General features: G+C 44.3%; 1 protein-coding gene across 1 annotated transcript; it reads right to left on the bottom strand.

Moving 5' to 3' along the window:
• Positions 1-1,462: 1,462 nt before the first annotated feature.
• On the bottom strand, positions 1,463-20,751 carry LOC119878928 (phytanoyl-CoA dioxygenase, peroxisomal-like). The gene is made up of 9 exons (XM_038589462.1): positions 20,401-20,751; positions 18,618-18,676; positions 15,812-15,922; positions 15,012-15,180; positions 10,250-10,331; positions 8,868-9,049; positions 6,446-6,595; positions 3,767-3,901; positions 1,463-1,779 (listed from the first exon to the last, which is right to left on the bottom strand). Exons 1-9 carry the CDS (start codon positions 20,491-20,493, stop codon positions 1,699-1,701), a joined length of 1,062 nt encoding a protein of 353 aa, XP_038445390.1. The 5' UTR covers positions 20,494-20,751; the 3' UTR covers positions 1,463-1,698.
• Between the last annotated feature and the right edge of the window lie 5,409 nt (positions 20,752-26,160).

The raw sequence follows: 26,160 nt of genomic DNA, 5'->3' as shown, positions 1-26,160 counted from the left end.
TCTCCATTCTACAGCTGATCCTCCTGCCCACCTCTCCCAGGTGGGTCCACACAGACAAAAGGAGCCGTCCTAACTCCTCCACTTGTTGTCTTTCTTTGACATCTAGTCCTATTGCGCTGAATAGGAATGGATGCTTGGATGTTTGGGAAATGAATTCATGGACACCAGGGACACAGAACAAATGGGAAATGGATTGTTTCCTGAGAGACTAGTTGGCAACCAGAAATGCCTAAGGGACATAAACTGTGCTGTCTGCTTTCCTATTGAAGTTTATTTTTTCAAATGTATTTGAAATTTGAAGAGTTAAAAAATGTTTTTGCTAGAACAGTGCTCCATACATGCTGATTACACCGTATTCCTTATGTACATTTTATGTACAATTCTTCCATAATCCAATTTCCTTAAACCCTGTCAGGGATAGTCTTACCTTCTCCAGTTTCCAGCCAGATGTGAACTTAAACTGTGTGTCCTCCTGCACCTAGGTGCTCAGTAGGTTAAGCATCTACCTTTGGCTCATCTCATGATCTAGGTTCCTGGGGATCGAGCCCTCATTAGGCAAAGAGTCTGCTTCTTCCCTCTCCCTCTGAGCTCTCTCACAAGGAAGAAAGAGAAGGAAAGAAAGCGTCCTCAAAGAAACCAACAAAAAAGGTGAACGTCCATTTAGAACAACTTCTGCTTAGCAGATTGAAAGAAAAGGACTCCTTGTTATTCCTGATCTAAATTCTAACTGGTATGCTTAATAATCAGTAGTATGTGTCTTTGCTACCCTCAGCTGGTGTAGAAACACAGCTCTGTATTACAAGAAAGTCCCCATGGGGCACCTGGGTGGCTCAGTGGGTTAAACATCTCTGCCTTAGGCTCAGGTCCTGGGGTTGAGCCCCCATCGGGTTCCCTGCCCAGCGGGCAGTCTGCTTCTCCCACTCCCTCTGCCCCTCCAACCTGCTGCTCCTTGTGCTCTCTCTAACATAAATAAATAATCTTTAAATGAAAAAAAAAAAAAACAAATTTCCCCAGTTCCTGCCCATTAGAAATCGAAACTAACAATTTCCCTGTACCTTGAGAGAGTTTAGGTTTCATTCATAAATGCTGAGGGTTCCAGCTGCCTAACTAGCAGAGGAAGTCACCTTTGTCTTCCTTCTTCAGCAACAGAGAAAGATTTGGAAAAATTCTGGCTTTTCTTTAAGCAAGCTGGCTGGGTTGGAAGAGTCATGCAAGGACTCAAGGACACAAGGACATGTGTCAGAGCATGAACATCCACCCTTGTCCTCACTCCACAATGCCCCTTCATTAAACGTGTGTGTAGAGGACAGTGTTCTAGATCTGAGAAGTCTCTCATGCCATGAAATCAGTGGGTGGTGGGATTTCCAGAAGAGGGATGCGAAAAAGTCAGCAGACCCTGAGTTTCAAAGCTTTCCTTCTTGCTTGGGCAAAGAGCTAACTGGATGAAAGTAACTGAACACACTTAAATTAGACATCAGTGACCTTTATTAGGTGCAAAGTAGTATTCCTGACAATAGTAATATGCCACTGTTACACCTGTTCATCCATTAAAGCAACAGCCCCTCACCCAGAGCTAACCAGATCCCATAAAGTTCCCTGTAAGTGCGTTGTGATCTTCATAACAAGTGACAGGAAAGATTAGGACAGCTCATTAATAAAACAGGTTCCATAGGCATCTTGATTCCTTTTGGTTTCCTCTCAAAGAGCTCCAGCAGACGGCCACTTCAAAGGTTGGTCCTTCTTCCTTTCACCAAGCTGTCCTCCCAGTCTAAAGACATCCTGGAAATAAAGCCAACCACAAGGAGTCCACGGAACACTGGGAATGTGTTCAGCATAAGAAAAAAGTAGATTTCTAGCATCTACGAATAGTTAAGTGGAAAAACTCTCACAGTGGTCCTATCAGTAAATAAACCATTTTTTAAGACTCCCAATAATTTACTTGTCAACATCTGAAATCATGTTGAACAAACTGAGAGAGCCAGACGCCAGTCAGGCCAGTCAGCCTGTGCCAATTGGTGCTCCTGTTGACTACAGGTGTCCTCAACAGGCTTAGCATGCTGTTTGGTCAAGAAGACCTGTACTCCTTGTCTGGCTTTCCTTTAGCCACTCGCTGCCTCATCTAGAGTGATCTGCTCCTCAGTGAAAATCAGGTCATGATTTGGTATTGGGGTGATTTGGTATTATTGCTTTGTTCTTCATCAAACAACTGAGACTTTTGAGTCAACAAACTTTCTTGGGGCACCTGGGTTGCTCAGTCAGAGTCCAACTCATCTCAGGGTTCTGGGATGGACTCTGTGTTGGGTCCTGGCTCAGTGGGGAATCTGCTGGAGATTCCCTCCCTCTCCTTCTGCCCATACCCCCACCTCCTGCTCACGTTCTCTCTCTCTCTCCTCTCTCTCTCTCTCTCTCTCTCTCAAATAATTGAAATAAATACTGGCGGCAGTTCATTCATTTACAACCCTGACAAACTGCCAACACAATATATGCTTTTGTTTTCTGCTGCAAGAATCAGTGTGTTGCCCGGAAGCCCCACTTCACAAATAGGATGCCTTCATAAAAGCGTTTTAAAAAACTGGGCAAAGAGAGAAGGACAAGACTTCCCACCAACGGCAAATGAGAAATGAGAGTCTTTTCTGATATGGGGTAGATTCATAGGTTCTAAAGGGAGAAGGGGCCAAGGGGGAAGTAAGATTCTTCAGCTGGGAATGACTTTCAGAAGGTGATTCCCAGTGGCCCAGTAGCGTAGTGCTGGTGTGCGGTACTCTTCACAGTACTAGAGGGGCCGAGTTATCATTACATTCAGTCTACGTGGAGGTCCTGTCACCCCCTAGGAAAACATATATTGGTGATTTCTGCAAATTGGAACATAGGATCAGCCTCTTGGTTCGGAGGCTAAAATGTCTTTGTCTACCAGGCAAATATGTTTATTTCTTTGGCTTGACTGTAATTTGTCTGGGGATCATCGGCAGCACTGAATGCCCACTAGCTACACGCAACTACTTTACAAGTGTTGTGTATTAAGTAGCAAAGCATATGAAATAATGTCTCATGTCCCCTCTTGATAAGCATCAGTGGTTTCTGCCATCAGCTCCGTGGAACCCCAGATGCTAACTGACCCACACAGAAACCTGCTTGAGAATTGCTTCTGGGACAGTTATTGGATCTGCATATATGTAAATACTCTGTTGTAGAGAAATTAAGGGAGGCCTATGGGTAATATCCCAAACCTTTAACTTTCCTTATGTGCATTCAGAAGGTGGCTTTTGTTGCTCATTTGCTCTCCTCCAGATCTGCTGTTTCCTTTCCTACCTGCCTGTCCTGGAACAGGATAGCCTACACAGCACAGGGCGGCCAAAAGACATAAAGAAGTCTGGGATGCTCAGGTGCCCCACGTGGGGGAAGCAAGTATTAGCTGAAATTCTCAGTGGATCTCAGCAAGGCTTCTGCACGGTGCTCTAAACAATGCACATTATGCTTCCAAATTAAATCAGGGATAACAGAGTTGCCGGGTGGCTCAGCTGGTTAAGCCTCTATGTTCCACTTAGTTCATGATCTCAGGTTGCTGGATTGATCCCAACATCAGGCTCCCTGCTCAGCAGGAAGTCTACTTCTTCCTCTCCCTCTTTCTCTCCCCACTGCTCATGCTCTCTCTCCCTCTCTCTTTCTTTCTCAAATAAATAAAGAATATCTTTAAAAAAATAGATATGAGTATTGTCATGCATTGAAGAAAATAGTCTTATAAATCTTTCATCTCATACAAACGTACCTGCAAGCTGGTATCTTTCGGAATTCCGTATAATCTGTGTACTAACTCCATAACTTCCCTCTCAACGATTTCTTGACTGGTGCCTTTCACATCGATGTAGTGGCAGTCAGCACTGGCGAAATGGCAGGAAATTGCCTGTGCAGGGTGAAATGATTAATATTGGGGGAGAAAAAAATCTGTTAACAGCAACAACCAAACAGAAAGTCTTCTTTTAGAACATCAGCTATTTCACTAGCATTTGATTTCTAGAATGTTCCATCGTGTCTTGGATTAGCCTCTTTGGGGTTGGAGTCTTTTCTCCCCCTAGGTACAGCTAAAGGCTGACTGAGAAATTCCAAGAGGTTTTAAGCTCCCTGGGATACTTGTTTTCAAAATGGGCTGAGAACATAATGACAAGAGTAAGAGGACTTTAAACTTTTTAACATGTGATTTATCTAGCTAGTGCATATCCCCCAGTCCTAAACAGGAATGGGTTCCAGGGTTCTTCATCCTCTTCTTAGTCACAGAAGTTAGTTACTCAGCTGAGTTTGTGGTGCTTTGTTATTTTAATGTCTAAAGATCAGGGAAATCAACATTAAAAATACCTTGCAAAGGAAAATAATATACACACCCACCCCTTTCAAATCAAAAGGACATTTGAAGTCCAAGATCATTCACATAAGGTACACATCTTGTTTCCTTCTTAAGGGAAAGGAGGTTACTTGGTTCTCCCCATTCTTTTTTTTTTTTTTTTTTTTTTTTTTAAGATTTACTTATTTATTCATTCAGAGAGAGCGAAGAGAGAGGCAGAGACACAGGCAGAGGGAGAAGCAGGCTCCCTGCAGGAAGCCCAATATGGGACTCGATCTTGGGTCTTCAGGACCACACCCCAGGCTGCTCGCCACGCTAAACCGCTGGGCCACCGGGGCTGCCCGGTTGTTCCCATTCTTGAAAAGGTTATCAGCAGATAAACTTAAAACTCACTTTCCTAGTCGCATGTTAGTTCTCTTCTCTTGAGATGACCTCACCTCTCAGAAGGGCTGTCTGCTTTGCTTACAACATGAGATTTGTAGACAGTGGAGTCACAAATTCCATTTCCTTTTTTTTTTTAATTTTTATTATATATATATATATTTTAAATTTGTTCACGAGAGACACAGAGGGGAGCAGAGACACAGGCAATGGAGAAGCAGACTCCATGCAAGCAGCGCGATGTAGGACTGGATCCCCGGACTGGGATCACCCCCCTGAGCCAAGGCAGACGCTCAACCGCTGAGCCACACAGGGACCCCCATTTCCCATGGAAGCCCCCAAACCACACCAAGAAAAAGTGACATCCAAGGGGATAAGTACATTACCATATATGCATTTTTAAGTCTTTTTGTAGGGGTTCATCTTTTCCCAAATAAAGTAGTTCAAAAACTATTGAAAAATTACAAAGTTAGGATATTATCAATCACATTACTTGGTTTCTTATCATTTACCTTTTAGTTTCATACAGTAATCACTTTATACTATATTTTCAGGTTTTGACATGAGATCTTTCAGTATGTTGTTATCCTACTCAGTTTATAACCCTGATCATATAGGAAGTAATATAATTCTCTAACTCATACAGACTTTAAGACTATTTGTCTTAGCTTGCTGTTTTGATACAGATGCATATACATAAAATTCCATTTTTTATATCAAGTTGAATTTTGACACCAAGGACACATGATAAATGGCCAAATTCATGAATTTCATGAACATTCATATTATTTATGTCATTGTGGCTGTACCCCTGCTTGTACAGTTCTGAGGATCATGTTGGTGGGGAGTCTGATCTAGTCTTTATTTAAAATTTTGGCATTGTGTTCATCAAGGTATTTTTTGCATTGATTTTGATTTTCTAAATACTGCCTTAAACTATCATTTAACTTGATTGTTGAGGTGTTTGGCACCATCCCCCAACCCCTGCTAAATTTTCCCTGGAGGAGAGGGCTTTCTTGCCTCACCCTCATCCTGGCCCTGTTGACCTGGTGGAAATATGAATGAATGGAAGATGAAACATGGTAGCTAACCCTGCACCTAGGGAGACAATGGGTGTTGGTGTGACAAACTGGCACGCTTCACTCAACCCCAAAAACCCCCTATATATCGTAATAAGAGCCATGTAATGTGGAATAATGTCAGTCCACAGTACTGTCAGAGCTGCTGAATTTTTGAGAAGAGAGAAATCTGGGAATATGGGAAATTTTGTCAAATTTTAATGCAAGCAATGAAATCAATAGGTTTTTAATATATTCATAGCTAAGGGGCAAAAACCATGGCTCGCTGCTAAATCTTATTTCTGGGCAGCCAATTCAATAACAAAGCTATTATAAACTGCCGTCATAAATGGTTCCTATATCCATTTCCCATTTTAAGATTTTAGTACATCATCCATTCTTTCTGTCTCCAAAAGCACAGGCTGTGGGCTACCAAGCAACTCTATGAATGTTCCTAATTCACGATCAGTAGGATTGGGAACCGGAGGTCACATGGCCTCCTACTGATAACTTAGCAAAAAAGAATGTGGTATCAAATATATTTCCTGGTAAATAAACCAGAGCAAGAGCAGTTTAGTTAAACATCACAAATCTCATAAAGTTTCACATATCTTGACATTTTTGCTTCTAACCTATTCGTCTTTGGAAAGCACGGTGATGTAATGCATACCTTGCGGTATCCTTGAGTTCTGTTCCAGCCAGATCCGTGGATGAGCAAAGGATGAAAGAAAACGGTGTCTCCTTTCTCCATCACGAGGTGCACGCGGGGGCTGTTTTCATCATAGTCCTGGATCCCATAGAACATTAAGTTCACGCCCCCCTAGAACACATAAGAGAACCCAACTCTGTATTTGAGGAACCCAATGACTAAAAAGTAGATTTCCTAAGTTCTTCCAAGAGAAAGATAAATAGATTCTTAACAGGTACTGCAAATATACAAAAGCTTCTCAGATGTGTGGCTGTGAAAGTCACATTGTGATATTAAAATCATGGATTTAGGGAGGCAAAGGAAGATGCTGAAATTTCTTCTCACCCTTCATAACTGTATTATATTGAGGATCTAGATCAACGTTGCATGTTGCAGTTAACATGGGAGATCACCTTTCAAGCCTGAATGTATAATCATTCTTTCCCAGGATGATATTCTCCTCACCTAGAACTTTGCCTGAACCATTCTTCTATAACTCAGGAGTACCTCTAAGAAGCTAATTGTTCTCCCAAACCAGCAGAGAGAAAATCTCAATTTTTCTCAGCTCAGAAAGCACTGATGTCACATGCAGAGTAAGGAAAGAAAAACAGTAAATTAAAACATTCTGTTTTTTATAACTATTTCCCAAGTCAGTTATTTCATTAAGTAATAGTTATGGTGGAAGGACGGCATCACATTTCCCTTCCTGAGACTGTGCCACATTCTTCTGGGGAAAGGACTGCTTTCCTGCTGGACTCAGTTGTGGTTTTCATCCAGTGCACTTCTCTCCTGGCCAGGGTTGATACGTGACCTAAGCTAAGTCAATCTAACCGCCCACTGTGGTCACTTTGAATCTGAGCAGAAGATGGAAGGCACTGGTCATGATCACAGTTCAGTTGACCCCACCAGGTGCCCCACCCCGAGTGTTCCCACTGAACATAACCCCCACTCTCCTGCTCATCAGAGCTAGCCAGCCTTTCCATGGACTCAGCAGGTGCCTGCCACCCTCCAAAACACTTCGTTTGGCTTAAGTCAGCCACAGCCCACTTCTGTTGCCTGCACCAAACTTTCCCCAAAACTCAACTGAATTTGTGAATCTCACAGTTTCAGTTATATCAGAATCCAGACCCCAGTATTTTCCTTGGCACTAATCCTCAGTGCAAGAATCTAATTGAGACAGAAGTCCTGAAAGCCATATTCTTTACTTCCTACAGACCACATTCATTCTTCCTGCGTTAACAACCCGTGCTCTTCTCTTTCTGACCATCATTATGGGATTTCAAGACCATATTGTCTGATACCTAAAACACTTATCATCTCCTCTCTGGTTTCTCTGCCTCTGGAGCCCTACCTCCAGTATATCCTGCTCTAAGCCTCTAGATTATCATTATTGAAGGATCAATTTGATCTCACCATTCATGGGCTCAAAAGCCTTCTATACTCTTCCATCCTCAACTAGCTCAATTCCATACACCATGTAACAGTCATGCAATGGAATACTACTCATGCTTCCCCAGAGTCTTCATTGGTCTCTCTAGCAGTAAAGAGATGATTCCTCTCTCTTCTTTATGCCAAGAGCCATCAATCAGTGGGTAAGAAGTAGTTGGCACTTTACACATGCATGTGGTGTTGCAAGTGTTGACATCTTACCTGTGCAATTGGGCTTGATAATTTCATATCCTATATAGTACCTACCAAAGTGCCCCACACTGGTCAGCTTTCCAACACTTCTTGATGGAAAAATGGTTATTTTACCTGACATCCTTGAATCTTCCCTGACCCTAATTGTAAATCCTATAATGATGTTTTGTAAGGAAGGAAATGCCATCTGATTGTTAAAGCTCTTTAGGGAGAGTGATGTGAAATCAAAACAAACAATATTCTGGTTAAGATTTCTCCTCTAGGGGTGCCTGGGTGGCTCAGTCAGTTGGGCGTCCAAGTCTTGATGCCAACCCAGGTCATGATCTCAGGGTGCGAAGTTCAAGCCACATATCTGACTCGTGCTCAGCAGAGTCTGCTTGTCCCTCTCCCTTCCCCTTTGTCTCTCTCCTCCCCTCCTCTCCCATTGCTTGTGCTCTTTCTCTCTCTCTCAAATAAATAAATAAAATCTTAAAAGAAAACAACGACAAAAACAAACAAAAAACAGATTCTTCCTCTGAGCTAGAACATGAGACCCCTAACTCTGGGAAAGGAACAATGGGTAGTGGAAGGGGAGGCAGGCAGGGCGATGGGGTGACTGGGTGACAGGCATCGAGGGGGGCACTTGACAGGATGAGCACTGGGTATTATACTATAGGTTGAAAAATCGAACCCTATAAAAAAATACAAAAAAAAGCTAACCTAAAAAAAAACAAAAAACAAAAAACAACAACAAAAAAATGATGCCTCCTCTACGCAGACATACCTCCCATTGGGGATAATTGTGTGGCTTCAGATAGCCTTTGTGTGTGCCTGGGAACACACACAGACAGCCATTGTTCCTGTCGATGTGCTCCATGGCTGTCCAAGCACAGACAATTTTATTGCTGGGCCTGAAGGGGAAGTAGTGCAGATCCTGGTGCAAGGGATGGCGGGATGTCTTCTTGCCTGAAACAGAACCTGCTGTTAATACACACTTGCATCTCAGATTTCATCTCTTTTGCCTGCAAAACCACAGCAATGACTATTCCCACAAAACCCAAAGAAGTGAAACAACATTATTGAGAATCAGTCCAGAGAGATAAGCATCAAATTTGAATATCAAATCCACAGGACAACTCCAGATCCTCTATTTTTTTTCTGGGTTTCTGGGAGCCGAGGACTTACTGACACACAACATTCACTAGCAATTCATACACATGTCATGAATTCTATTGTGTTTTATTCCTTTGTAATTGTGGTTTGGGCATAGAAGCTAGAATTCAAAAAGTAAAAAAAAAGTTTGAGTAATTGAAGAGAGCAACCAAATTTGAGGTTCCCTGTTAGCCTTTTAAGTGGCTGATGCAAAAAATATCAGCTAACTAAGTTAATAAAAGGCCTCTAAGGGCTCTTGGGTGGCTCAGTGGGTTAAGCATTTGCCTTTTCTCAGCTCAGGATCTCAGGGCCCTGGGATCAAGCTGCAAAGGGTTCTGCTTAGCAGGGAATCTGCTTCTCTCTCTTCCTCTATGGTGTCTCTCCCTCTCTCTCAAAAAAATTAATAAAATCTTTAAAAGTAAGAAAAAATAACCATATAGTTGACATCTGAAATCCCTACTCCACGATTCTTATGATACATACTGGTTTTTTTTACATACTGTTTTAAGACTTAAAAGTATATACACATTTTTTTTAAAGATTTTATTTATTTATTCATGAGAGACACAGAGAGTGAGAGAGAGGCAGAGACACAGGCAGAGGGAGAAGCAGGCTCTATGCAGGGAGCCTGACATGGGACTGGATCACTGGTCTCCAGGATCACACCCTGGGGTGAAGGTGGCGCCAACCGCTGAACCACCTGGGCTGCCCTTATTTTATGTTTTTAAAGATCTTATTATTTATTCATGAGAGTCACAGACACAGGCAGAGAGAGAAGCAGGCTCCCTGCGAGGAGCCTGATGTACGACTAGATCCCAGGACCCAAGGATCACCACCTGAGCCAAAGGCAGACCCTCAACCACTGGGCCACCCAGGCGTCCCCACATTTGTTTTTTAATATTCAGCAGTTATACACAAAGCGATCCTTTGAATCCTTGAAACTTTTTCTTACTTTACCTTTCTCTATTTTTTTTTTTTTTTTTGGCTTCTACTTAACAAATAAAACCACTTTACCAGAATCTGGAGGTTTGTTTATAAGCATTGCATGCATGGCCATAATATTGGGTCCAGTGAAGCACTCCACATATTTCAGAATCTAAGAGTAAAGAGTTGCATGAGAAATCAAATAAACAACCACGTAGTACAATGTACACTTATTTGTACAAGAGTCAAAATGCACATAGTTATACAAAACACTTGGTAGAAGTGCCTGGGTGAGTCTGTTGCTTAAGCATCCAACTCCTGATTTCAGCTCAGGTCATGTTCTCAGGGTCATAGGATACAGGTCTGCCTTGGGGTCCTTGCACAGTAATGGGTCTACTTCAGGTTTTCTCCTTCTGCCTCTCCCTCTCTATCAAACAATTATTTAAAGGAAAAAAAAAAAAGTTGGTATTTCCCAACGTTGCAAACAAAGAATGAAAAACTCAGCACTGGAAATCTGTAACACTCTGAATTAAACAGGTTTTTTTTTTTTTTAAAGATTTTATTTATTTATTCATGAGAGATATAGAGAAAGCGAGGCAGAGACACAGGTCGAGGGAGAAGCAGGTTCCATGCCAAGAGCCCGACTTGGGACTCGATCCCAGGTCTCCAGGATCACACCCTGGGCCAAAGGCAGCGCTAAACTGCTGGGCCACCGGGGCTGCCCTTAAACAGGCTTTTTAAGCCAGTTGGAAACCAAACCCCATTTTCTATGAGAATGCGAAGAGTTTCTCTCAGCTTTCGACTGGGAAGGGCAGGAATACCCTCCTTTCACCTGACACTGTCCATAGATGCCCAGGGAGAAGGCACCTTCCTCTTCCCCTCACGGAGACTCTTCATAAGAAGGGACCACGAGGGGCACCTGGCTGGCTCAATCACTAGAACATGAACCTGTTGATCTCGGGGTCGTGACTGCAAGCTACTCCTAGAGTGTAGAAGTCACTTTTTAAAAAGGTGGTAGGGGGACACCATTGCAGCTCAGTCAGTTAAGCATCTGCCTTCAGTTCAGGTCATGATCCCCATGTCCAGCTCCCTGCTCAGAGAGGTGTCAGCTTCTCCCTCTCCCTCTGCCCCTCCCTGCCACTCATGATCTCTCTTGATCTCACTCACTTTCTCTCTCAAATAAGTAGAATCATTAAAGAGAATAATAAATGAAAGGACCATGAGAGGCCCCAATAACGTGCAGCTGCCATGCAGAGCCCAGGGGACAAGAGAACAGCAACAGGGGGACACTTCACAGTCAGGCCACCTCCCTTTCCACAGCTCTTCACTGAGGGCTACAAACCAGACAGTGATAGAAAAGGACACGCAGCAGGGAGTGAGATGAACAGGTCCCTCCTCCCATGGCATCTATATTCTGTTGGAAGGATGTTAAATAATGACATGGGCACTGGTGCTTGACAGCAAGGTGCAGTTACAGAGTATGAGGAAGCAGAGGCGGGGTGGGGAGGCTGAATTTGGCCAAAGGTCTGGCAGCGGGTGTGCTCCCTCCTACATCTAACCCACTAGGGAGGAAAGCACTCAGCTTTGCATGCCTACCACCTGCCAGGCGCTTTATGTGTCAGCCACTTAAGTCTCACAACAATCCCTGAAAAGTAATGCCCCCAGGAATTAAAGATCCTTTAAATGATCATTATCCTGCAGATAATAAAGTGCCCAAGGTGGCAGAGCAATTTCAACGAAAAGGACGGTATTCCATCTCCAGTTCTGTCTGACTTCAAAAAATGAAGCCTCTTCTACTGCTTTCTCACTACTTGATCTCCCGTATAAGCCATATTGGCAATTTGAGCATGAAACACTCGAAATGGTCCCAAATCCTAGGAGTCGGGGCTCATATTTGTTTTTTTTTTATAAAGGGTGTCATCTTTTATATTTTCTTGTGATATTTTCTTTGAAGAATATATTCCTCAAATATATTTCTTCATATACTTTCCTTTCCTGTTTCCTGGTTTTAAGTAATCTCTATCGCTTGAGCCCACGACTCTGAGATCAAGACTCACATGCTCCATCGGGCCATGCCTGCCCAGCATCTCCTACCAGTATTTTCTAAACTTCAGTGACTCAAGAGACATTTTACCATTTCTAGCATATGTTGCTAACTGCCCAATATTAGTCAATAATTTTCCTAAATTAACTCATGTCTTATCCTGATTAATAATATTCCTGAAGTCATAGGTTTGATGCACCAGCTACTTTTTCCAATACATATTGAAATAAATACCCAACTACTATATCGTACCCACCTCCTAAAAGTCATTGCATGAACCAGTAGGTGCATGGTGCACACTTGAGAACAGTGGGAACCCTGGAGGCCTCCGGGTACCCAGGGCCTCAGGCAACACAAGTTGCCTCTAACTTCAAGCTTTTCCTCCTTGATTGATGCTCACAAGTTCCATTTCCATTGCAAGACTTGAGGTTGGGAAGAATAGATGATTCAGGGACCTTGTCCCCCTTTGTCCCCAACCCAAGGGGCTGGACATGATAGGTGGCCTGCCTGTACAGTCTTCTCTCATGAGGAAAATATTCTTTCTTTTTTTTTAACATTTGTTTAAAGATCTTTTTAAATTTTAAGTAATATCCACACACAACCGGGACTCTTGGGTGGCTCAGGGTTGAGCCTCTGCCTTTGGCTCAGGGTGTGATCACAGTCCAGGTAACAAGTCCGGCATCGGGCTCTGTGTGAGGAGTCTGCTTCTCCCTCTGCCTATGTCTCTGCCTCTCTCTCTGTGTCTCTCATGAATAAATAAATAAAATCTTTAAAAAATAATAAAAATAAAACTAAAAGCATTTGAAATAAATGGTTCATAAACTGTGGTACATTGACACAATGGGATGCTATGCAGAAGTTTGCAAGTATGATATAGATATAGATACACGTGATAATATGTAAGTCATATGGGAAGATGTCTGAGGTCTATTATAAGTGGACAAAACACAGTGACAACCAGTTTGTTCCCGTGTTACACAAAAGGTGGGAACCCTGGAGGCCTCATCGTGATTCATCTAACACAAGTTACCTCTAACTTCAAGCTTTTCCTCCTTGATCGATGCTCACAAGTTCCATTTCTATTGCAAGACTTGAGGTTGGGAAGAATAGATGATTCAGGGGCCATGTCCCCCTTTGTCCCCAACCCAAGGGGCTGGACATGATAGGTGGCCTGCCTGTACAGTCTTTTCTCATGAGGACAATTTTCTTCCTTTTTTTAATTATTTATTTAAGTATTTTTTTTTCTAAATTTTAAATAATCTCCACATGCAACTGGGACACCGGGGTGGCTCAGCGATTGAGCATCTGCCTTTGGCTCAGGGCATGATCCCAGTCCAGAGATCAAGTCCTGCGCAGGCTCCATGTGAAGAGCCTGCCTCTGCCTCTGTCTCTGCCTCTCTCTCTGCGTCTCTCATGAATATCTCATGAATATCCTGAGTATCTCACTTGGTTAAATGTCCACCTCTGGGTTGGGGCTCAGGTTATGATCTTGGTCTAAGGATCCAGCACTGTGTCGTCCTCTGCACTCAGCAGGGAGTCTGCCTGAGGATTCTCCCCTCTACCTCAACCTGTGCCTTGTCCCCTTCTCATGCCAAAAATAAATGCATAAATCTTAAAAAAAAAGTGCATACCTCTTAAAAACTAAAAGATCCCCCATGCTCTACCAACTAAAGCAGCCAGGTTCCCATTAAGTCAAATTATCTACTAGCATTTGGGGTTATAATTTCCAAAATGTTCTATATGCAAAGTGCCCCTTAAAAAAAAGTGTGCCATGTGTCAAGGGACACATGAGTGGCTCAGTGTTGAGTGTCTGTCTTTGACTCAGGTCATGGTCCTGGGGTCCTGGAATCAAGTCTTACATCAGGCTTCCCACAGGTAGCTTATTCTCAATCTGCCTATGTCTCTGCCTGTCTCTGTGTCTCATGAAAAAATAAAATCTTTAAAAAACAATAAACAATCTAAAACCATTCTAAATAAATTATCCATAAACTGTCATATATTTATGCAGAAATTTGCAAGTATGATATAGATACATAAGTGATAATATGTAAGTGATATGGAAAGATGTCTGAGATCTATTATAAGTGGACAAGACTCGGTGACAACCAGTTTGTTCCCGTGATACACAAAACGTGGGGGGTTACGTATGCATTTTCATGGCCATGAAAGAATTCTAGTTGAATACACCTAAAAGCTTGGCAGTGAGTGGGGCTGAACGTTGGGAGACTTCACTTTACATGTTCTATATTATGTGGATAACTTTATAAACATGATTTATGCTTAAAGAATGAGAATTTTTTAGACAAGTTTAACTCTAAAGACCTACTTAAACCTCTACTACCAGATTCACAGAAACAAAAGCAACAATAAATGGATGTATAGTGAGTGGGATCTGCAATGTGACTCCTGTTGATATGCCCATATTCAGTGTGAGAGAGGCTCCCCCTCTCCACTGCAGAATTCCCGCCCTTCTCCACCAGGTTAATTACCAAGCGCCAGAGCAGGGTATCTCCACCTGGCCAGTATTGACATGTGGGGCCGGATAATTCATTAATTGGGGGGAGGGGCTGTTCTGTGCATTATAGGCTCCCTGGGCTCCATTAGCGGCATGCCCAGGCTCTACAGACCAAACCTTGTGACAACCCTACAGGGCTCCAGGCGCCACCAGATGTGCTCCTCCAACTGAGAACCACTGCTCTACAACCACCAGAGAGGGGCTCAGAGAAAGGAAAAGCAGCAATTCCTGGGGCAGGCATGTCGGTGGGCTGTTAACCTAAAAACAAAGAAAACACAGGAAGGTTCTCCAACCTCAGGGAGAGTGCAGTATCTGAAGAGTTCCTTGTCTTCTTGGAAGTCTTGGATCTTTGAAATCATCCTTTCACTTGGAATATATTCTGATTTTGCAATGGACACATCTCTCATTATTATCATTTGTTTTGGTTTCACCTCCCCTCTGCAGATCCTTTCAAACTGGTCCCTAGGAAATGAAATTGGCAGATGATGTCATTACTGCAGGCTCCAGGCACCTGCCTGGCCAGTTCTGTGGAAAGATCCACAAAGATTGAGGAGATGGTGTCTCTGCACCAAGTTGACCTCCAGGCCAGACTGAGCAGCTCTGAGCATAGGGTGAGGAAATGGCCAGCTCACAAGCCCCTGCCTCCTCACTGTGAGGCCAGAATTCGCTGTGAGAACTCACATCTTCCTTAGCCTAAGAAAACAGTGGGGGAAAATTTGTGATTTGGTTGCATCTGAGTAACAATGGCAAATACTTCTCTCCTCCATTCCATGGGCCAGGCCCGGTTGGAAGCACTCTGTGTGTCTTTTACCTTATTCAGTCCTCACAACAACACTAGGGCTCAGTACTATTATCCCCATTTTACAGATGAGAAAGGAGAGGCATGGAATGTAAATTGCCCCAGGGCACACAAGATTAAGTAGAAGGGCTAAGATTAAAGCCAGCCCTTCTTGCTCCAGAGCTCATGTTCCCAACCAGTTCCCAAGTAACCAGTCCCTGAAAAATATCTGAACATGCACACACTACTCTTACTACCCATGTTCCCATTGCAAACATACAACATATTTCTTAAAATAATGAAAGGTTACTGTACCTAAAGCGTTGAATGTCCGGGTCAGACACCAAACTTTTAATGACAAGAAACCCATTTTCTTCATAAAATTTTCTCTGTTCTAGGCTTAGGACATCATTATCCTGAGTATACCTAAAGGAAAGAAAACTTTCAAATAAGTCCAACTGAAAAATCACAACCCAACACTATGTATCAAGAACCTGAGAAATGTTTCTACTACTCTTCCATCCGGCATTTCTATTTTTTATTTACTCTAAGAAAATATCTGAACCTTTTTATTTAATGTCTAATGGTTTCTTTTAAGTTTGTTCATTTTTTTTAAAAGTAATCCCTATATCCATATCCCATATGGAGTTCGAACTCATAACCCCAAGATCAAGAGTCATGTGCTCTTCTGACTGAGCAAGCCAGGAACCCCTAAACTCAACATGTATTTAGAAAAGGTCTATGGGATCCCTGGGTGGCGCAGCGGTTTGGCGCCTGCCTTTGGCCCAGGGCGCGATCCTGGAGACCCGGGATCGAATCCCACGTCGGGCTCCCGGTGCATGGAGCCTGCTTCTCCCTCTGCCTGTGTCTCTGCCTCTCTCTCCCTCTGTGACTATCATAAATAAATAAAAATTTAAAAAAAAAAAAAAATATTAAAAAAAAAAGAAAAGGTCTAAATCCAAAACATTAACTACTGTCACCAAAAAATAGAAGAATAATTAATTACTTATGTCCACTCAATGGGATAGATAGGACTCGGGCTTTAAAAGTGAAGAGCATGTGCCCTGGGGTGGCTTAGTCGGTTAGGTGCAAACTGGTAATTTCACATCAGGTCATGATCTCATGGGTCCTGAGATTGAGCCCATGGCTTACTATGGCCTCAGTGGGGAATCTGCTTGAGATTCTCTCCCTCTGTCCCTCTCTCACTCACTACCCCTTATGCTTTCTCTCTCTTAATTAAATAAATCTTTAAGGGATCCCTGGGTGGCGCAGCGGTTTGGCGCCTGTCTTTGGCTCAGGGCGCGATCCTGGAGACCTGGGATCGAATCCCACGTCGGGCTCCCGGTGCATGGAGCCTGCTTCTCCCTCTGCCTGTGTCTCTGCCTCTCTCTCTCTCTCTCTCTGTGACTATCGTAAATAAATAATTAAAAAAAATAATAAAAAAAATTAAAAAAATAAAAAATAAAAAAATAAATAAATCTTTAAAAAAAATGAAGGACTTAATAGCATGGACAGTGCTTATAATAGTAAAATATACTTAGATTTGCACAAAACCAAGACACTACTTGAAATTAATGAAGAGAAATTTTTTTAAAAACATGTTTTTAAGTGATTGCCTTATGTAATGGAATTATGAATGATTTTTTAAAATTCCTTTTATTTCTCTGATTTTGTAATTTGTTTTGTAAGGAATAAGTATGGTTTTTAGGTGGGAATCAAATCCAGTAGATTTTATATTTTAATTTTATTTTAAATATAACAGATTTTATGTTTTATATTAAATCATACATTCTCAAAAAAAATCATACATTCTCAGAAGAAATCAAAGTTGAAAAATCCAAGTCAGTTTATGCACAACTCAGAGCATCCCATCCATTAATTTACATCAGAATTGTGGCTCTATGATAATATTCCATGGATATCATGTCTTCTCCTACAAAGATAATTTAAGATAAACCAAAGATACTACCTAATAGAGCAGTATGACCACACACTAAGGGCTAACTTCAATGAGGTGTAACATGCCTGAATGTGAAATAACCGGGGTAGGGGATCCCTGGGTGGCTCAGTGCTTAGCACCTGCTTCCACCCAGGGCATGATCCTGGAGTTCCGGGATTCAGTCCGGATCAGGCTCCCTGCATGGAGCCTGCTTCTCCCTCTGCCTGTGTCTCTGCCTCTCTGTCTCTCTGTCTCTCTGATGAATAAAAAAATAAATAATCTTTAAAAAGAATTAATCAGATTATACACTTCTAAAATTTTTTGCCTTTCTAAATGTTAAAATACATATAAAAATTAAGTCAAGGTCTTCAACATTTTCCCTAGGTTTAATTAGAACAAGTCCAGGCAACAGAGGATTTTTATAATGAATTATTTTTTTAAAATATTTTATTTATTTATTTATTTATTTATTTATTTATTTATTTATTTATTTATTTATTTACGAGAGAGAGAGAGAGAGACAGACAGACAGACAGGCAGAGGGAGAAGCAGGCTCCATGCAGGGAGCCCGACGCAGGACTCGATCCCAGGTCTCCAGGATCAGGCCCTGGGCTGAAGGAAGGCTCTAAACCACAGAGCCACCCAAGCTGCCCCATGAATTATATTTTTAATTTTATTTATTCTCTTTAGGGATGGAGGGAGGGAGGACAGGCAGGGCAGGGTGAGCAGAGACGGAAAGGGGCAAGCAGACTCCCTGCTGTGTACAGAGCCCTCCATGGGGCTCCATTCCATTATCCTGAGACCATGACCTGAGCAGAAATCAAGAGTCAGATGCTTAACACACTGAGCCACCCAAGCGCCCCACCCCCTGTGTAATAAATTCACCGGACAACATGATATGTTGTATTTTATATCTTTTTTAAAAATATTTATTTATTGTTTGTTTTTTTGTTTATTTGAGACACAGAGAGAGAGGCAGAGAGATAGAGGGAGAAGCAGGCTCCTCACAGGGAGCCTGATGTGGGACCTGATCCCTGGACAGGGATCACGCCCTGAGTTGAAGGCAGATGCTCAACTGCTGAGCTACCCAGGCATCCCCTGTATTTTATATCTTAATTACCACTAGAAAAAGCTGTATATATGTATATCATATGGTTTTTAATGACCATTAGATCTACTTACTGGAATTGTGGAGGATGGAAGCTGTTTGGAGACACAGCTCCCGAAGTGGGGTAAGCTACCTACAATATGAATTAAGGCAAATAAAATTAAATTTCAGAGTCAGCATTTTCTGGAACCCACAGTTGGCCCTGGATTAGCCCTCATCCGGGAAGTCACACAGAGCTGATGACAGGTATGCGCCCTTGCTTCCATCATTTCAATTCACAAAGTCCTGAGGAGGGGCTGGAAGCCCCAAGACCTTTATCAGCATTCCAGCTGCCCAGAGAAGGTGGCCTGGACCCCTGGGCTCAGTAACTGGTCCAAGGTCACCCAGCAGAGAATGGCTGAGCCCACACTTGAGCCATCACTGTTTCCTTCATAGATTTCCCTAGTTTATTCTATGTGACTATTCCTTCCACTAAACTACTGAACAAATAAACATTGTAAGGTTCATGTCTAACAGTGAGGAGCAATGTACTCTTCAAAAGAAGTATTGAAGTTAGTGGCAGTCCAGACCAAAATAGGAGAAGGAGTAAGGCTCGTTTAAAAAATTAAATAAAGAGTCCATTAAATCAACAGGCTCCACTCCAGAGCTGAGCTAGAAACAGGAATCAGATGCCTCGTGGACTGAGCCACCCAGGGGCCCATGATATCAAATGTTAACAGCAGTACCAGACTGGACCCAGTTATCCCTAGTCCCAGTATGTTGGTGCTTCTCACTGTTGGGCATGTATCCGAAACAAGTGAAAACAGATGGCTGGGCCCCACTCCCAGGTGTTTGGAGTCCAGGGTCAGAGATGAGCCTGGAATCTGCCTTTCTAGCAAGTTTCCAGCTGCTGTTGACGGTGCCCGTCCCGGGAACACACTGCTTTAGTTAAATGGCTTCGGTCAAGAGTGTGCCTCTCCCCTGGCCTGGGTTTCTGCTTTCTGGCCCGTCGGATGAGATCACCTCATCAGCCTTGTGGGAGGGCGGCTGGACTTTCGTTTACCGCTGCATCGCGGCTTGGAACTCAGAGCAATCCTACAACAGCCAGTCTCATTTGTAGGAAAGGTTTCAGGACCCTGCCCACAGCAGGACAGAGACTAGTCCCGCGGCTTAAGGGAAAATCGCGCGCAGCGTTTCCCAGGCTCCCCGAAGTGGCCCCCAGAGGGATCAGGAGGACCCGGTTTCTATCCCGGCAACTTGGTGTCCCTGTCCTGCAGCGACGTGTCCTGGATGCCACAGCAGTGGCGCCCACGGCGCCTGCGAGCTGCCCTCGTGAAGGCCGAGGCCGCGGAGAGCGCGGGCCCCTGGGCGCGGCGGGCGGCGGGCGGCGGCGGGCGCAACAGCAGGTGTACCGGGCAGGAGGGGAGCGCCGGGGCCCGCCGGCCAGTAGCGGGGCTCCCCCCGCGGAGGGGCCGGGCCCGGCCCGGGGGTCCCGCTTGCCGCCCCGACCCGCCCGCCCGCCCCGCCCGCCACGGGCAGGCTCCGCGCGTCTGGTGCCGGGCACCGTGCTTCGTCCTTTCCCCGGGCTCCGGGCGGGCCGCGGCCAGAGGCCCGGGGAGGCTGCGCGCACGCCCGCCTGCTCTCGCCCCGCCGGCGGGGCCCCGGGCCCCGGGACGGCCGGGAACGCCGGGGGCTGGGGGCGCGCATCAGCCCCGGGGCCCGCACTGCCCGGCGCCCTCCCGGCGGCCGGATGCCCCCCTGCCTGCCTGCCGCGCTTGCCCCCGCCCGGGACGACCCGGAAACAGGACGGGACCATTCACGGGGACGCGGGCGCCGACCCAAGGGGACCCTGGAGGCCACCCCTCCTGCAGCCCGAGCTCCGCAGCCCAAAGGATACGCGGTCCTGGCGGAGGTCTGGCCGAGGTGTCCCAGCACGACGCGCAGGCGGGCGGCTGCCTGGCGCTGGTTCATGGCCGCGACAGGAGACGGCTCAGCAGGGTCTCGGGCGTCGGCCTCCGCCTCGGCCTCGGCCTCGTTCCGGGCGGCGGGCGGGGCGACGAGCGGACGTCGGTCTGGAGGAGGGCGTGGAGCGCCCGGATTCTGCGTGGTGCGGAGATGCCCCGGGCCTCCTGGGTCCACGCACTGGGCGCCCCGGGCGGAGAGGAGGGATGCCCGCACACCCTGCTCCTCGAGATCGCAGAGATCCTTTCAAGGGCTTCTAACCCGGTGAAGGTCGTCCAGGGAGAAGTGAGCCAACACATGACCCATGCTCCCAACCGGGACTTTCAGTCTGTTTAATCCCACGTGACTGTGCCCCTCCCTCCCTGTGCAGATGCTCTGACAATTCACATGGTCGTTCACCCATACAAGTAGGTGCTGATCCAAAGAGGAATTTGGGGATCCAGTCTGAGGTTGCCGAAACATACTGGCTTCTCATTCAAGAAAAGAAAGTCCCTGAAGGAATGACTCTGAAGCTAGTGTGATCCACAGTCTAGTATTTTAAATTTTCTAAAACTCTGAAGTTTTATCTTCTCTCTCTCTTTTTAAATTCATTTATTTGAACTAATTTCTACTCAACATGAGGCTCGAAATGACCACCCCAACATCAGTAGTTCAGGATCCACCAACCAAGCCAGGCCTTCCCTTCTCTTCCCTTCCCCTCCTTTTCTTTCCGTTCCGTTCCAACAATTCAGTTTCTTTGGGGGTAAGTATGCATGATACTGCCACCACCATCGAGGTCATAACCACCATCCCTTCTCAAAATTTTCTCCCATACTCTTCACCTCACTATTTTGTTTGTATGTGGGAAGAACACAAGATAAGATCCACTGTCTTAGCAAATTTTTAAGTATATATTGCAACATTGCTAGCTGTAGACACTAGCTGTATTATAGACTTCTCGAACCACTTATGTAGCTTCACTGAAAGTTTGTAGCCTTAAACCGTCACCTCTCCATTCTCCCCTCTCTTTAACCCCTGGTAACCACCATTGTCTCTGCTTCTGTGAGTTTGACTCTTAAATTCCTTGGGTAAGTGGGAGAAGGAGGTACCTGTCTCTCTGTGACTGGCCTATCTCACTTAACCTAGTGCCCTCAAGCTGCATCCATGTTGTCACAAAATGGTAGGATGTCCTTCCTCACTAATGCTGAATCATATTCCATTGTATGTGTGTACCTTGTTTTCGTTACCTTTTCACTTGTTGACCACCACTTAGGTTTGCTTTATCTTGCCTCTTGTGAATAGTGCTAGGTGGAGGTGGGAGTGCAGATATCTCTTGGAGATCTAATTTCAGTTCCTTTGGATAGATACCCAGAAGTGGGATTACTGGATCATATGGCAGTTCTTTTTTTATTTTTATTTTTTTTTAAATAAGAGAGACACAGAGAGAGAGAGAGAGAGAGAGAGAGAGGAAGAGACAGAGACCTAGGCAGAGGTGGAAACAGGCTCCCTGCGGGGAGCCCAATGTGGGACTTGATCCCAGGCCCCGGGATCACCACCTGAGCCAAAGGCAGACGCTCAACCACGGAACCACCCAGGCGCCCCTCATATGGTAGTTCTAGTTCAAATTTTTGAGGAACTTCCATACTGCTTTCCATAATGACTGTAAGAACTAGAAATTCTTTCTAGAATATCTTTTCATCCAGTCTCTGCAGATGATTGACATAGCATCTCATTGTTTCTTTTTTCTTCTTCATTTTTCTCATTGTTTCTTTGTCTTAAGAGTTACTTCAGGAATGTCTCACCTTAGAAATATGTCATCATTTTGGTTTCTTCTTAAGATTTTATTCATCAATTTGAAGAGAGAGATAAAGGAAGTAGGGGTTAGGAGCAGAAGCAGTGCGACAACAGAGTACATGCTTAGTGCACAGCCTGATACAGGTGTCAATCCTAGAACTCCAGAATCATGACCTGAGCTGAAGGTGGACGCCTAACCAACTGAGCCACCCAGGTGCCCCCCATATGCACTATTCTCTCTAGTGAGAAAAGGTGCAAAATTACTGTTGAAAGTAAATTATATTATCTATGCAACCAATACCTTGTCTAGAGAAAAAGGGTGCTCCGAGCTTGGGGGATGAGAAGCTCAAGGAGGTAGGTTGGGGGAAATCTAGACCTCTCTCTGTGTACCCACATACATGCACACACAAGATACTTATGTATCTGAAGCATCATTATCTATGCTTGCTTTATTACTTCTAAAAATAAAGAAAAGCATCGCAGTAGTAGTACAGTATAGCTATTCTGGTCTCTCTTTACAGAATAAAACTGTAAAACTTAGAATTCGGTTATAACTCCTTGAAAGGCAACGCTAAATTCAGACCAAAACTGCTGGCTCAAACATCTCAGATCAGAACAACTTAAAGCACTCCCATTATTCATCATAAGGCATGCAGAATTGCAGACTACAACGTACTAAGTTATTTTAAAAATATTTGGCCAAAAAGTACATATTGCTTACACAGTAAGTATTTCAGCATCTCTTCCTAGGCAGAATTCCAAGTTTCAACACAGCCTGCGCAAATATAACAAGCTGAGCCTTGATATTGACAGGTAATTCCTGTTGCCCATAGGAATAACCTACCTCACCAGGGCCGTGCCCTTTCAGACTGTAGTTTTAAATGCCGTGCATTTTAACAAGCTGTATTTTTGTGTTTTTTTTTGTTTGTTTTTTGTTTTTTTTAAATTTATTTATTCATGATAGTCACACACACAGAGAGAGAGAGAGAGAGAGAGAGGCAGAGACACAGGCAGAGGAGAAGAAGCAGGCTCCATGCACCAGGAGCCCGATGTGGGATTTGATCCCGGGTCTCCAGGATCGCGCCCTGGGCCAAAGGCAGGCGCCAAACCTCTGCGCCACCCAGGGATCCCAACAAGCTATATTTTTGGATAAATCATAGGATTTAAGGAGAACAACTCACTATACCAAGTCAATGTGAAGTTTTAAAATGCTATCAGGAAGCCAAATAATTGTCTATTTATTAAGTATTCACCAAATTGGAAGATCTCCTACACAGATTTTGCTAAGAGGTCAAATATTCAATCACTTGATTCTTCAAGGAACTCTCCAAATTCTTGGGCGTGGGTGCGTGTTTGCTGGGCCCAGAGTGGTGCTGCCAGAGCAACTGCACTTTCCTTCCCTCCTTTGCCTCTTCCTGGCCCTCTGGGACACTCCTCAGATCTGTGGTCCCAACTTCAGTGCACGGAGCCACCTGGGATGCTGGTGGAAGACAGACTCCCTGGGCCACCCAGAACTCGGATCCTGCGGGTCTGTGGCGAGACCCGAGACCGTGCCCGTGACAAGCACCCCCAGATGATCTGGAATGCACTCTGGGAAACCCTGCTTTAAAGACCAGTTCTTCCTCCTCGGGATCACATGAATCACACAGACCTGCATTTTACAAAATCCAATCTTCACGAAGATGATTTCCTCAGGGACATCATCTGCTTAGCTCCCTGCCTCTCAGGAGACCTGCCACCGAAGAAGCCAGCAGCATTCAAGACATGATGGACATTCAAAAGAATTCAGATTTAGTCATCACCAGTATACCAAAAAAAAAGAAAAAAAAAAAAAAAGCCCAACAGTATGTTCACCTTACTCAGAGGGTTTCCAACACATTTTATTTTGTAGAGCACTGGTTTGTCGCTTTTGAGGACCAACATGTGTATAAATCCCTGTCGGGTCCGCACAGCGTACTTATGGCTTGAGTTCCAATCCCACTTGCAGAAAGGCTGCCCTCTGGCTCCTCGTGGAGGGTGCATCCAAGCCGAGCCTCTTCTGGGGCTTCATCTCCAAGGGGCGCTTCCTTTGGGGAGGACAGGCAGGCTCTGATGTCCAGGCTTTGGTGCCTGGAGGCAGGAGGCGTTGGGAGGCTCCTGGGCCAGGTGCTGTTTCTCCTCAGGCGGACACTCGAGGAGTCAGCGCTTGTGCTTAATGACCACAGTCCCTCTCACTTTTGTGGGTTACAACAGAGGGAAGCCTCTGTTCTTAAGTAACACGGATAAACACCTTTTTAGATCGCCTATTTGTTCTAGAACTACAAATTTAATTCAAGAAAATATAGGTCCCATAAAGACTTTAAAAAGTTTCTTTTAAGATTTATTCACTTATTTGAGAGGGAGGGAGGAAGAGAGAGAGAGAGAGAGAGAGATGAGAGAGAGAGAGAGAGAGAAAGAGAACATGCACACAGAAGGAAAGGGAGAAGCAGCCCATGCCCCACCCCTCTCAGCTGAGCAGGGAGTCTGACTAGCTGGGGGCCTGATCCCAGGATCCTGAGATCATGATCTGAGCCGAAGGCAGACATTTAACCAACTGATCCACCGAGTCACACCTTCACTGAAAGAAATCTTTAAAACCAAACAAGAACTTTTCCTCTTTGATTTGATTTTCTACATGGAATCCTCCTTTACACAAGACTTCTTGTATATTTTTTAACTTAAAATCAAGATCATGAAAGAGTGTATCCCTAAATATCTAGATGCTGTCAGTGGCTCTGTAATCTTCAAAACAGAAAAAGCTGAAACCTGTTACCAAAGCCTTCAAAGACAGAAAAGTGTATGGATTAGTAAGTAGAAATAACACATCTGGAAAAGTAGCTATTCATACTTTACCAAAAGTTAAAAACTGGCAACCACTGATCTTTTTTACTCTCTCCACAGTACTGCGTTTTCCAGATTATCAGAATTGGGATCCTAGAGCATTTGATCTTGTCAGATTGGCTTTTTTCACTCAGAAATATGCTTTTAAGGGTCCTCCATGTCATTTATGGCTTGATCGCTCATTTCTTTGTAGAACTGACTAATATTCCTTTGCCTGGGTGGACCTGTTTACTTATCCATTCACCTGCTGAGAGACTTCTTGGTTGCTTCCAAGTTTTGGCAGATACGGGTAAAGCTGTGAAGAGATCCGGGTACAAGTTTTTGGGTGGACAGAAGTTGTCACATTCAGTTCGGTAAATACCAAGGAGCAGGACCGCTGGATCGTATTAGTATGTGGGTTTTTTTTTTTTTTAAGATTTTATTTATTTATTCATATAGATGCAGAGAGAGAGAGAGAGAGAGAGGCAGAGACACAGGCAGAGGGAGAAGCAGGCTCCATGCAGAGAGCCCGACGGGGGACTCCATCCAGGGTCTCCAGGATCACGCCCCAGGCTGCATGCTTCGCTAAACCACTGCGCCACCGGGGCTGCCCTAGTATAGGTCTTATAAGGACTTTGTCCCAGTCTGTGGCCTGTCTCTTCATTCTTAGCATCTTTCACAGAGTAGAAGTATTTTTTTTTGGTATAAATTCCAACTTGTCAATTTTTTCTTTGAGGATCATTGCCTTCGGTATTGTATCTAAACAGTCATAACTAAAACTAATGTCCTCTTTCATTTCCGATTTTGATTATTTATATTTTTCTCTTTTTTTTCTCAGTTATTCCAACTAAAGGTTTACCCATTTTATCTTTTCAAATGATCAGTTATTAATTTCATTGATTTTTTTTATTTCAAAGATTTTATTTATTTATGATAGACATAGATGAGAGAGAGGCAGAGACACAGGCAGAGGGAGAGGGAGAAGCAGGCTCCATGCCGGGAGCCCAACGCGGGACTCGATCCCGGGACTCCAGGATCGCACCCTGGGCCAAAGGCAGGCGCTAA

This window comes from Canis lupus, unplaced genomic scaffold (assembly GCF_011100685.1).
Source record: "Canis lupus familiaris isolate Mischka breed German Shepherd unplaced genomic scaffold, alternate assembly UU_Cfam_GSD_1.0 chrUn_S2094H2293, whole genome shotgun sequence".
Lineage (NCBI taxonomy): Eukaryota > Metazoa > Chordata > Mammalia > Carnivora > Canidae > Canis > Canis lupus.
Note: the sequence above shows the minus strand (reverse complement) of the source record. Positions and strands in the feature narration are given on the sequence as shown.